The 14,923-nt window shown below is 43.8% G+C and overlaps 1 protein-coding gene across 3 annotated transcripts in view; it reads right to left on the bottom strand.

The window, feature by feature from the left end:
- Positions 1-14,923, bottom strand: part of LOC308325470 (transcription factor E2-alpha-like) — a 64,698-nt gene that overhangs the window by 36,689 nt on the left and 13,086 nt on the right. For all 3 annotated transcript variants that reach the window (XM_080777963.1, XM_080777964.1, XM_080777965.1), the window contains 3 exons: positions 8,862-8,953; positions 5,576-5,654; positions 937-983 (listed from right to left, as the gene is read on the bottom strand). In XM_080777963.1, coding sequence (XP_080634089.1) covers positions 937-983; positions 5,576-5,654; positions 8,862-8,953 — 218 coding nt within the window. The remainder of the gene's footprint in view (positions 1-936; positions 984-5,575; positions 5,655-8,861; positions 8,954-14,923) is intronic.

Raw genomic sequence — 14,923 nt, 5'->3', positions numbered from 1 at the left:
GCTTGGAATGGATTCAGAATCCCCTAGCGTAGCGTAGCGTAGCGTAGCGTAGCGTAGCCTAGCGTAGCGTAGCGTAGCCTAGCGTAGCGTAGCGTAGCATGCTGCTGAAAACATGATGAAATGTGGGTGATATAAAGGTCGTCTATGGTGGGATCAACTGACAATAACTGACATTAACCCATTCTGACCCGAGATCAGATTCTAAAAATCTCTTCTACATCCCGACAGTTTTCTGAAAAAGATACGTTTCTATGTCAGTCGTTCTAGGAGGTCTCATAGGAGGGGCTGTGGGCCGTTTAGAAACCGTCCTCCAGTGACATCATCATTAGGAAGGTTTTTATTTTTTTATTATATATATTTTTAATTATCGTGAGAACGATGGCTTCCATTTTCGCATTGCAACTTTTCAGGACTAGAAAGCCTGCAGTTTATATTAGCTTGTATTCCTGCATCGATGAAATCTGTCTCTACTTCCATATTTACCATAAACCAGGTCTGTGACAGTGGTGGAAAGTAACTAAGTAATTTTACTTAAGTACTGTACTTAAGTACAATTTTGAGGTATTTGTACTTTTACTTCACTACAATTATTTGAAAATGTTAGTTACTAGTTACTTTGGAGATTTTAATCTCGATTAGAAAACGTACATTAACCACTTCAACGCTATACATTTTGGCAATTTGAAAATAGCCGATCTACAAGCTCTCAATGTGTTGCGTTGCGACTCATTGAGTGCTTGTAGATTGGCTATTTTCAACAGATTTCGTACACATTTTGAACTTGTGAAATGGAACATTCTGCAATATGAGTACTTGCATGTACTCAAGTACATTTTCAATTCCGTACTTTTACTTGTAACAAAGTAGTTCTAAATTGCAGTAGTGGTACTTTTACTGAAATAAAACAATTGAGTAGGCTACTTTTTCCATATTTACCTGTGTCCCAAACGAAGATGGGTACGGTGGTCCTCGCTCAGGCTTTCCTGTAAAAAAACAACACAGAATTTACGTGTAATTATTGTAATTGTGTAATTTCACACACACACACACACACACACACACACATATGTAGCGTATTCCGTGTGAGAAACAACTTCCTGTCTGAGATTCCTATGAGACAAAAACGCATCACATTGTGCTTTTTAGAAGCAGGCAATTTCCTGGACCTCACACAAAATAAAAGCCTGAACTTCCTGGACCTTATAAATACACAAATAAAAGCCTGAAACTGGACCGGTGTTTTTAATGCCTCCAAGTCATAGACTGTAACAAATATGGACAAAGCGTTCCCCGGTTCTAACATGGACGTAAAATGAAGCCTGTAATTCCTTGCACTGTAAGTCGCCATATTTCTAGATCCGTTTGGGCCCAGCTTGCCATTGGCTGGCTCCATTTGGGCCCAGCTGGCCATTGGCTGGCCCAGACAATGAGGTGGGACTCCCCCCCCCCCCCCCCCGCTTACTCTTCTTTGGTTTTTATTTTGACTGAACGGGGGGTGGCTCCCGATCATAGACTGTAACGGTAGCCACGCCCCTCAGAACATACGCAACTTTATGGTCATTTTTTTAATAAATGGGACCATAATTTTCCAAAAAGAATATTATGACATTAGAAATGACACTTTAAACTAGTGACTGGAAGCAGAAAGCATTCATGACCATGTTTATTAAGGTAATACAGTCTAGGTGAACATGGACCTCTATGGAGCTATGGGGTTTTTTGGGCTCAATGACAGCGCCACAACAGGCCATTATATGAACTTTCAGGAAGTCCCGATTACCTTAGTGGCTTCACAAAATATCTGTCTGACTGCCCCACTGCTCCAAGTACAGACCCAGGGTCAGATCATAGACTTATTTTGATTCACACACTCGAAAACAACAACACCGTCAAAACAGGGGCTTTTGTTTGGTAATTATTCACAATGTCGTCGTTCCCCCTTTCTCTCTCTCCAGTCGGCCGCCTCCCATCTGCTGTGGACATACGGTACGGTACGGTACAGAAAGGTAAATCCTGATCTACCTTTATCTTTGTGATCTACCAGTAGATCACAAAGGCTGTGCAGGTAGATCACATGACAACATGCCCTTAACCCATTTAGACCCGACGTTGAAATATATTTTAAAAAAAAAGTCTTCTGAAGGAATATATATATTCAAAGATTTGTGTCGCATTTTCACGGTTTTTCAAAAATAGCAGACCTACAAGCTCATAGCGCGCTATGAGCTTGTAGAGCTAGGTTTCCTCCCAACAGCAATGGTTATATATGTCACCAGATTTGACTGAGGAATGGACTGCCATTGGATTGATTTTTTATGATTTATTTTCGTTTCGTTTCATATCTTATGAAAGCAGGGAATCATAGCTTCAAATTGACATATTGGTTGTTCAGTTTGACCCCCCGGTTTTGGAGACATGGCTTATAGAGTATAATGTCTTGCAGAGAAACAGCTTGAAAAAGGTTCACTTCTGTGGACTCTAACGTTACACCTAGCTACATGTTTAAGCATTTATTTCATATTTACATGTCTTCTGTGGACTCCAACATTACACCTAGCTACATGTTTAAGCATTTATTTCATATTTACATGTCTTCTGTGGACTCTAACATTACACCTAGTTACATGTTTAAGCATTTATTTCATATTTACATGTCTTCTGTGGACTCCAACATTACACCTAGCTACATGTTTAAGCATTTATTTCATATTTACATGTCGATTTCAGCTCTGATATTTATTTCAGACATGCTCTAGTATGTGAAGAGTCTGCTTGTCCTATTAACTCATTTAGATTTTTCCTGAGTCAGATACTAAAAAAAAACTCTTGTAAATCCCAACAGTTTTCTGAAAAACGTATGTTTCTATGTCAGTGGTTGTCAAACATTTTCACGTCAAGGACGCCCAAATATTATATGTAATTGGCCGCCGACCCCCATCTGAAAATATATAGTTCCAGGGACCCCCCACCCAGAAGCAAAGATTTGAGTTAAAAACATTCGCTCTGAAAGAATATATATATTCAAATATTTCCACCACATTTTCACACTTTTTTCCAAAAATAGCAGATCTATAAGCTCGTAGATCTGCTATCTTTCCATAGCTAAAGTATAACAAAATGCTAATCTCATTTTGGATGAAATAAAAAATAGTAATAATAATACAAATCAGTAGTTTTTTCTCCTCTCCTGAACAGCTAGTCTTGCCTCCATGACTGTCTCTGTATCAAAAACACTCACATATGATGATATGTGTGTTTATGGACGGAATAAAAACAACAACAACAAATTGGGGCCATTATAAACGGTACATGGGTAATCCCCCCCTCCTTCTGACAGTTCAGCTCAGGAGAGGCTATAGGCCACCGTAATCCCAGGGGGGGGCCTCGTTCACGCATGGGTGCTCTTAACCATGTGGGTGTGTGTGGAGGTGGGACATGCACACACACACACACACACACACACACACACACGCCCCTCCCCCCCTCCCCATCCGTTCCTTCCCTGATTACCCTCCCCTCCTCATCCCAGAGCTACCTAAGCATAAATATGGATAGGCTCTCCGTGGAGAAGATAGAGTCCCACCCGCAGTGACTGTACGCTGGGAGAGAGAGAGAGAGAGAGAGAGAGAGAGAGAGAGAGAGAGAGACAGACACCCGCAGTGTCTGTAAGCTGGGTGAGAGAGAGAGATAGAGAGAGAGAGAGAGAGAGAGAGACACCTGCAGTGTCTGTAAGCTGGGAGAGAGAGAGAGAGGTCACACGCAACGACATAAGACTGTCCTTTATTATGCAGCATTCATCTGATTCTGATGTACCTGTGTATTGTGTGTGTGTGTGTGTGTGTGTGTGTGTGTGTGTGTGTGTGTGTGTGTGTGTGTGTGTGTGTGTGTGTGTGTGTGTGTGTGTGTGCGTGCGTGCGTCCGTGCGTGCGTCCGTGCGTGCGTGCGTGCGTGCGTGCATGCGTGCACTGTAGCGTGTGATCGGCTGTTTTCCACACGCCAACCTAAGCATGACACCAGGCTGTGGAATCAGGGCTTATCAATGTGTCCCAATTATTGATATTATCGTCCCTGGAAATAAATGCTTAAACATGTAGCTAGGTGTAATGTTAGAGACCACAGAAGACATGTAAATATGAAATAAATGCTTAAACATGTAGCTATAGGTGTAATGTTAGAGTCCACAGAAGACATGTAAATATTGAAATAAATGCTTAAACATGTAGCTATAGGTGTAATGTTAGAGACCACAGAAGACATGTACATATGAAATAAATGCTTAAACATGTAGCTAGGTGTAATGTTAGAGACCACAGAAGACATGTACATATGAAATAAATGCTTAAACGTGTAGCAAGGTGTAATGTTAGAGTCCACAGAAGACATATAAATATGAAATACATGCTTAAACATGTAGCTAGGTGTAATGTTCCACAGAAGTGAACCTTTCAAGGATGTTTTCTCAACTCGCTGTTTCTCTGCAACACATTATACTCTATAAGCCATTTCTCCATAACGGGTGGGTCAAACAGAACAACCAATATGTCAATCTGAAGCTATGATTCCCTGCTTTCATATGACATGATGAAAAAAAAATGAAAAAAATTGAGCCGCTCAGTCAAACCTGGTCACATATGCCTTAAAACATTATACTTGCCCTCTACAACTACAATTAAAATATATAAAATACCTTAAATATTTTATTTCTTTCATAAATAGAGAATCTTTCACAATTAGGGAACTGCTCCCGTCGCAAGTTGATGATGTCATATGCCCATGTGTGGTCCAGCCCTATGGAATGAATGGAATGTACGGAATGGAATGTATGGTTTTTAAGCATTATGTTATGCTTTAGCTATTGAAAAATAGCAGATCTACAAGTTCATAGCACACCACTTCGTCTGCTATTTCTGAAAAATCGTGCAAATCTTTGAATATTATATTCTTTCAGAGCAGGGTTTATAACTCAAATCTTTGCTACTGGGAGGGGGGGTCCCTGGGGGTCCCTGGTCCCTGAAACAACATATTTTCAGGTTGGGGTCGGCGGCCAATGTCATATATTATATTTGGAGTCCTTGACATGAACCACTGACATAGAAACATGGTATTTTCAGAAAACTGTCAGGATTTATAAGCCTTTTTTTTCAGTCCAAAATTGGTTTAAGTTAAGGCATATTCGTCTTATGAGCCACAGAACCTTTTAAAGCACAGCTCAAGACCCACTTCTACAGAACCTTTTAAAGCACAGCTCAAGACCCACTTCTACAGAACCTTTTAAAGCACAGCTCAAGACCCACTTCTACAGAACCTTTTAAAGCACAGCTCAAGACCCACTTCTACAGAACCTTTTAAAGCACATGCAGCTCAAGACCCACTTCTACACTCTTGCTTTTTAGTCGAGCTTGCTGTTATGCATATCTGCACTGTATGACCTCAAGGGGGGTTGGTTTAGCCCTCGGGGGGGGGGGGGGGGGGGGGGACTGGACTGCCAACTTTTAGAAGTCTGGTTTTAGATGAAAGGCAACGACATGCATGTGTGTTTGGGTGAGGCTGGATTTAAAAAAAGTCCTTCTCTTACCCGCAACGCCGGGTCCAAAGATGGGGGCTGAGGCCATGCCCTCGTGTTCGCTGTACAGCCCTCCTGATTCGCCATAAGCCTGGGAAGGGGGGAAGGGGGGGGGGGGAGAGGGGGTGGAGGAGGAGATAGCATAAGCTTTAAGAAAAGATACACTGGCCTGTAATTATGTGTCACTGTGGTGATGTCATCGTGTAATTATGTGTCACTGTAGTGTGGTGATGTCATCAACCTGCTTCAGAGCACAGATGGACAGCTCCGAGGCTGTGTGGGCTGGTGGAACCACACAGTGGGGCTCAAGGTCAGGCCCGGGGACCGCTCAGGGAGTCCCCTGAGGACCCCAGGGGGTCCCTGTGGTCCACACCCTGGGGGTCCCCTGTGGACCCTCACTATTTTAACGTTTCTGTGTTCGCCACAGAATAGCCGAACTACAAGCACAGATCAGCGATATTGGACGAATTGATGTGTGTAGTCAGTGAAATAAATAAGTGCTCTCTTCACAGGTCTGGTTTATCAAGTATAGAGAGAGAGAGGGGTTTAAGTGGTACAGAATTTACTTTACTTTTACTTTTTTTCCTTTGTTTATTTAGACGGGACAATGCATGTTATAACACCCCAATCGCCCAGGACCAAGTTTTATCCAAAAAGACGAAGTTTATTGATATGAAAATGGATCGCATCGCTCCACAGCCTAGGAGCACCTGTTGAGCAAATGTTCCCCCCCTGTTTAGCCGACAAGAACGAAAATCTTAAAAACGTTAATAACTCGTGATCTAAATCATCCCGTCCAATTCTTTTTTTTTTTTTATATATTTTTCTATCCCAAGATTTTGTAACCCATTTTTCACCCCTGTGTCAATCATCTAATGTGATCCTGGGCTCTACACACCCTCCGCCAACCTAGTCCCCATATATGGGGGACAAGGGGAGAGCAACGGACTTGAACTCATGCTTCCTTCATGCCTGAGTGTCCAAGTTGCTCCTTTACACCTGACAGGGGGGAGTTTCCCTGGTTGGACGTAGCGCGTGGAAGGAACACGTTATTCCAACCAGTTCCTTTCCCCTCCACCAGGCGCCCCGGCTGGCCAGGGGGAGGCAGTTTAGTGACCAGGATTACTGCATGTTTTTTGTGAGGGTACCTACCCTAGGGGACACGGGGAGAACATGCAAACTCTACACAGAAAGGCCCTTTCGCCAACCCCGCCTTCGGGTATGGGCACTGATGACGCGGAGGAGGAAACACGCCACCAGCACCGAACCCAGGACCTTCTAGCTGTGAGGCGACAGCACTACCAACATCCCGTCCAATTCTATGTGTCAGAGACGGCCCACCGCGGTCCCGTCGCTAGTCGCGTTAGATTTAAATCATACCTCCCGTTGTTGTCGATCGCCGTTAAGAGTGTTTTGGCTACATTTAGCTGCTTCAGCCACATCCGGGATAACTTCCGGTCCGTCGGTAAATGTGCTCCTCTGCTATAAAGCGCTATGATTTAATGGATTAAATAACCCAGGACGTTCGGGGTGTTAACTCTTTCAGCGCCACCTGGTGGTCACCAGTTTAGGCTCTGAGTGCCAATTCTCCCATTATAAAGAAAGAAAGAATTTGTAATTCTATTATGCATGTAATATGCATGTCATCACCTGTACACCAGATTAGAGAAATTTTCAAAATATGGATGAATTACTTAATAGGCAATTAGACGTCTTGACGTTTATGGCTACTAAACAGTTTTAACGGACATCACATAAATGCAATGTAGATGCACCGGATTTGGCAAAAATGCTAATTCTCATCCGCAGTCCCCAACATGAAAACAGTAAGCATTAAAAACATTCATAAACAAGGACAGGACAGTACAAAGGTGTAACGGTCATCTATGTGGTTTAGCAGCGGTTTCTTTAAGGGCGGTATAGATTTATAGATAAAGTAACCTGTCCATAAGGTACAGTATTGCTTTCATATGATTATTGTGAGTGGTTTTGTTTCAGATCCCGATAAACAATCAGGCTTATGATCAGTGGCGTGCACAGACATTTAGAGGGGCAGGTCCCCTAGTGAAAATAGGGCACCTTGTGCAGCGCGTGGAACCGGCCAGTTGCCTATAATAGTGTGAGATTTATAGATTGTGGGGCATAAAAAATATATTAGAAACTTTTTTTTTTATCAAGAATGTCACCAAGGTCCACACACTGTACACCAGGGGTGCCCAGAACTTTTATGACTTAAAGGCGCAGTGAAATGAAAAAGACGTTTTTCACACTTTTAGACAATATCCGTGGTCATCATATGGGCATATCTAACAATGGATGCCAAAGAAATGGGAAAATTCTCATTTCTGTGTGTTTTTATATCAAAGGTCCATAAAACGATTGTATTATTTATTTATTAAAACGAAAACGTGCTGCGTGATGACGTGTAGAGATACACATCGATAAAAGCCAATAAAAATGAAGCTCACCAGTTTAATTCCCCATGTCTGCGCATCCATGCAACACAGCTGCTTCTGATTACAGATTACTCCGTTTTTATTTCCATTCAAGATAACATTCAGACAGTGTATTACTCGGTTTCAACTTAATCATCACGCTAAAATATGTTTCTGAAAACATTATAGGGTAGAAATAAGCCACATAACAGTAAACTGGTTGTGCTGGGCGACCATCTGATTTGTAAACAAACACATACCACGCTGTAGCGCATAGCATAGCTACCGTCCCTAGCTACCGTCCCATCGCCTGAAGGGATGCGACACTCTGATTGGTTCAGAAACTTCAGACCGGTGTTTCATGTGGAAACACCATTTTCATGTTGTTCACCATTTCCGTTTCACTGCGCCTTTAACACATTGTGTGACCAAGACGTCCACATACGTCCTATGAAATAAGGCATTTAGTGCCCAGGACGTATGTGGGGCACTTTGTTTTTTTTTTGGGGTGGGGGGGGGTTCTTAAAAAATGTCAAAAAGTGGGTCTAAAAAGTGGCACCCTGGGTCGCAATTTTGAAAGATTATAGTTTTTGTTTTAGTTTTTGTATGTAACTTTCTAATGCTACTGATCTTTGTGCTCAACTCTCTTGCAAACAAAGTATTCTGTTGTGGGTTAACAGGCCATTTTTTGATGTCAATCAATCAAGTCACCTTAATTCAAGTGTTCAAATTATATATTTTTTATATTTAAATGATATATGTTTTAGGGCCATGTCATGTGATCTACTGGTAGATAAGATACCGCTGCTGTAAACTGTACAAAACACACAACAAATAAAGTCAGTAGACTGTTCCCAACGTACCCTCCCCTGGCTGAACGCAGGACTGCTCTGCTGTCCTCCTCCTTGCCCCCAGGGGGGGGCGGCGGTGGCCACGGCACTCCTCTCCTCTACACCTGAAGAACAAACACACACACACACACAGGTTAGTAGAGCATATACATTTACATAATAGATGCCTCATTGGCCGATGCAGTTCACTGGAGCGACCTCATTGGCTGCTGCAGTTCGTTGGAGCGACCTCATTGGCCGCTGCAGTTCTTTGGAGCGACCTCATTGGCCGCTGCAGTTCTTTGGAGCGACCTCATTGGCCGCTGCAGTCCGTTGGAGCGGTGTGTGCTGAAGGAGGGGCGGAAGAATTTACACACTGGGGGAGGAAGTACGCCCGGAAGTGTGGAACGGCATGTGTGGACGACTGCCACTCAAGTGATTACTGGCCAATCACAGTTGGCTCATATAAAAAACAACATTAAGCTGATAAGCGTCCTGAATCATAGCCACGTTGACAACGGTTGTAATAAACCAACCCGTTTGTAAATCCGTCAAGATTTGAGCGAGTTATTTTAGTTTGAGCTGCAGTAGAACATACTGTACTGTAGCCCCGAAGCAAGATGGCCGCCGAGTGAACTACGTCAGAGACTCCGCCTTCAGCCATCTAGCCTTTATATATAATGTCTATGGGCTGGTAGAGTGCATAGAACTACACATCCCACAGTGCACTGGGCAATCTAGCCTTTATATATAATGTCTATGGGCTGGTAGAGTGCATAGAACTACACATCCCACAGTGCACTGGGCAATCTAGCCTTTATATATAATGTCTATGGGCTGGTAGAGACCACATAGAACTACACATCCCACAGTGCACTGGGACATCTAGCCTGTATATGTGTCTATGTGTTCCACCACAGCTCTACATTAACTATAGACACCACAGGATGCCAGATCTATAAACTATAAGCACAACAGGATGCCATATCGATAAGACCACCACAGCTTTGAGACACAGAGACAGTGAGTGTGTGTGTGTGTGTGTGTGTGTGGGGGGGGGGGGGGTGATTTTAAAAACTGGAAGCAGAAATTATTCTCTCTCTCTCTCTCTCTCTGCATCTCTGGGGGGGCGAGAGAGCTGAAGCTTAATTGCGTGCTGATTTGCATAATTGTGCATATTAATGAGACTCTGCTCTATGAATATTCATATTTTTTGTTTTGTTGTCTAATTAAAACGCGGAGGAGATGAGGGGAGGGAGGAGGGGGGCAGGGGGGGGGGGGGTCTTTAACACATTTTGGACTGAGGCAGATTCTAAACACAAAATGTCTTCTAAATCCTAACAGTTTTCTGGAAAACCCTATGTTTCTATATCGGTGGAGCTCAACCCTTCTCACGTCAAGGACCCCCAGAATTATCTGTATTTGGCCGCGGACCCCCATCTGAAAATCAGACCCCCCTCCCGGGAAGCAAATATTTGAGTTATAATAAACCTTCGCTCTGAAAGAATATACATTCAAAGAATTGCGACACATTTTCAACGATTTTTCAAAAATAGCAGATCTACAAGCTCGTATAACGAGCTGTGGGCTGTGTGGGGGAGGGGTCTCCAACAGCAGTGATGGGTCCTCGGCGCCCACAGGAAGCTATACCGGGTCGTCGTGACAACCGACCGTGATCTAGACGCCAACGACATCGCCGGAATAGACGGCAATATGGCCACCTGTCAGCCGACACGTCAATCAAAGACGATATGGTCGCCTGTCAGCCGACGCGTCAATCAAAGACGATATGGTCGCCTGTCAGCCGTCAACGTCAATCAAGGAAGAGACATCGGGGAAACATTCATGGATCACCAACAGTGAATCAATCAATCAATGTGATCACGTTCGTTTCCAGAACACGTCGATTGTTGTGCCTTTTCGATTATAAACCAGTGTTCATTGTGTTGACTAAGACTAAGATTTTGAAATGTAGTCGACTAAGACTATACTATAAGACTAAACAGTGTTATACAATGTATAAGACAAATAAATGCCGTGTTATTCAAAAGACTAAATGACCAGATCAGAATGTGCTTCTAAACGTGTATACATGTGGGAATGATATGGCAGGCATTTCTGTCCCTGCCCAACCCTGTCGAATGTGCTCTGGAATGATACACAGGCTAATGTTATGCATGTGCATAATGTGTAACTGCCGCGCGTGCGCACGCACGCACGTGAAGGCTCGCCAATCAGCACTAGCCGATCTACAAGCTCACGACGCGTCGACAGATCGGCTAGATGAACTATTCTAAAACGTTTTTCAAAATAGTAAAAAATAAATAAATGCAAAGACGTATAGGGAGCCCTATGAATAAAAATGACATCCAAATCAAGCGTGGCTGGGAGGCCAGCCTGTCCCATACCCCAGAGAGCACAACGCCCCTTTAATACCGTCCCATCTCCCAGAGATCACAACGCCCCTTAGAGATCGTCCCATCTCCCAGAGATCACAATGCCCCTTAGAGACCGTCCCATCTCCCAGAGAGCACAACGCCCCTTAGAGACAGTCCCATCTCCCAGAGAGCACAACGCCCCTTAGAGACCGTCCCATCTCCCAGAGAGCACAACGCCCCTTAGAGACCGTCCCATCTCCCAGAGAGCACAACGCCCCTTAGAGACCGTCCCATCTTCCAGAGAGCACAACCGACGGCTGGGCTATAATTATACAGGAAGAGAAATATTGGAAACACACAGTCAGCACACACACACACACACACACACACACAGTCAGCACACACACACACACACACCTACCTTTTTTACGGGAAGATTTGCCCCAGGCACCTATAACCAGTGGTGGAAAAAGTATATATATATATATATATATATACATTTTTTACTTAAGTATACGTATCGGTACTGCAACATAGAAGTACTCTGTACAAGAACCAGAATAAAAAATGTACTTGAGTAAAAGCATTCGAATCAAAATGTACTAGAATGCAGAAGGACGGTCCATTTCACACATTTTTTTAATGTATAAAATTGTTTTTTTTACGTACTTATTTACTTTCCAACGCACGCACACACACACACACACACACACACACACACACACACACACACACACACACACACACACACACACACACACACACACACACACACACACACACACACACACACACACACACACACACACACACACACACACACACACACACACACACACACACACACACACACACACACACACACACACACACACACACACACACACACACACACACACACACACACACACACACACACACACACACACACACACACACACACACACACACACACACACACACACACACACACACACACACACACACACACACCTCCTGTTCTTCCACAGACAGACTTGCCCCAGGCACCTCCAAATGATGAGTGTTGCCTTTCGGCCCCAGACGGCCCGCTCTCTTCCTTCCCGCGCCAACGTGAGTCACACACACACACACACACACACACACACACACACAAAGGATGATGTCATCATGTCAGTCAGGCCTCAGAGTCTCCAGACCAACTAACGAACGCCGTTATTGATATAGTGTAAGACAATGTACAATGCTAACGCCGTCCGTAACTCAGCCAAGGGGGCTTTATCTGAGTGAGTCACGTATCAGTCACAGACTCACAGGTACGACAAGACTCGTCAGACGTCCACAAACACGATCACTGACCCATGTAGACCACAGGATGATTCTACAAACACGCTACAAACACGCTATAGGATCACTGACCCATGTAGACCACAGGATGATTCTATAAACACGCTACAAACACGCTACAAACACGCTATAGGATCACTGACCCATGTAGACCACAGGATGATTCTATAAACACGCTACAAACACGCTACAGGATCACTATAGTCCCTGTAGACTCGAGGATGATTCTACTAATGTCTTCTAAATCATAACAGTTTTCTGAAATCTCTATGTCAAGTCAGTGGTTCTGAAAGGACCACCCAGAATCATCTGTATTTGGGACCCACATCTGATCTACAGATGTGGATCAGATGTGGATCAGATGTGATCACATCAGATCTACAAGCTCATATATCGCGGCACCGCGCTATATATGAGCTTGTAGATCTGCTATTATATTTCAACAGCTAAGGAATAGCATATATAATGCTTATAAAAACACCAAAAAGGGGTTCCCGTCCTGAATGGACTTTAATACACTCGCCTCTGGAGAAAGTTCACGAGTTCACAGCGAGCGGGAATGTGCTCCGTTGTGTGAGCGCGCTCACACGTCGTACAAATACATAGTGTGTGTATGTGGCTCATTTACCAACGACCAGTTAACACTCCTTTCACAATAAAAGGCGCTATAGAGTGCCACGCAAGATCAGGCACATTTTATTCTGAAAAGCCCACGCCTTTCATTCAAAACGGGAGGTGAATTCTTCCATTACCTCAAGATATAGGAAGCAACCCGGAACATCTTAAGAGGTTCTTTTTCTCTTCTACGCAGCGGTATGGAGCGGTGCAAATGTGAAAATGTGTGACATAAAATAGTTTCAGAACCACTATATAGAAACATGAGGTTTTTCAGAACGTTGTCAGGATTTAGAAGACATTTGTAGAATTGTCCTAATCAGGTCCAAATGGGTACATTTATTTATTTAGACCAAGTACAGTCCTTGAGTAAATGTGCTTAGTGACAGTGTGTGGCCTGTGATGTGAAGCCTGGCGTGCCGCCAAGGGAATTCCTTTTAACAAACACATCTAGTCATGTCACACAGACACACACACCGTCTCCCATCTCAAGGAAGTCACAACGTGAAGGAGAGGAAATCCATGCAAATCCGACCTCTACACATTCCATTCCATCCTCTACACATTCCAGTTCTGCCATTTCATTTCAACCCCGAGAACCAGTTTAAAAATACACTTTCAAGAACTCTCGCTTTCGGAGGCGCCCTTCTGTGAAATGAAAGATGGATGATGTTGACTTCCTACCTAGTGAAGCATGACTGAAGCTAACAGCACCAACACTAGCATGACTGAAGCTAACAGCACCGACACTAGCATGACTGAAGCTAACAGCACCGACACTAGCATGACTGAAGCTAACAGCACCGACACTAGCATGACTGAAGCTAACAGCACCGACACTAGCATAAATGAAGCTAACAGCACCAACACTAGCATGACTGAAGCTAACAGCACAGACACTAGCATGACTGAAGCTAACAGCACCGACACTAGCATGACTGAAGCTAACAGCACCGACACTAGCATGAATGAAGCTAACAGCACCGACACTAGCATGAATGAAGCTAACAGCACCGACACTAGCATGACTGAAGCTAACAGCACCGACACTAGCATGACTGAAGCTAACAGCACCGACACTAGCATGACTGAAGCTAACAGCACCGACACTAGCATGACTGAAGCTAACAGCAGCGACACTAGCATGACTGAAGCTAACAGCACCGACACTAGCATGAATGAAGCTAACAGCACCGACACTAGCATGACTGAAGCTAACAGCACCGACACTAGCATGAATGAGGCTAACAGCAGCGACACTAGCATGACTGAAGCTAACAGCACCGACACTAGCATGACTGAAGCTAACAGCACCGACACTAGCATGACTGAAGCTAACAGAACCGACACTAGCGTGAATGAAGCTAACAGCACCGACACTAGCATGAATGAAGCCCCCCAAAAAAACATATTTGAAATGAGGACCCCCAAAATAACTATATTTTAACTGGGGACCGGGAAAGAAATCATATTTGAACTGAGGACACCCCGAAAAAATCATATTTTAATTGGGGACCCCAGAACGTAATCATATCATATCCCCTCACCATGACAAGCCGTGGGAATTGTAGTCATCACATTTAGTTTGACCTTGTTCCAAATATTGTGAAAATATCCGATCTACAAGGTCACAAGGGGTCGCAGTAGGATCGACTATTTTCACAACGTTTGACAGTTTCTGACGTAATCCACGCTAAAACACAACAATGCAAACACAACAAACTCTAATCAAAGTGACTCAGTATAGACGCACTGAACACTTTCTAGGGAAATGGG

The sequence above is a fragment of the Protomyctophum bolini genome (assembly GCF_963924005.1).
Source record: "Protomyctophum bolini genome assembly, chromosome: 12".
Lineage (NCBI taxonomy): Eukaryota > Metazoa > Chordata > Actinopteri > Myctophiformes > Myctophidae > Protomyctophum > Protomyctophum bolini.
The sequence above is the reverse complement of the archived record's forward strand: the minus strand, read 5'-3'. Positions and strand labels throughout refer to the sequence as shown.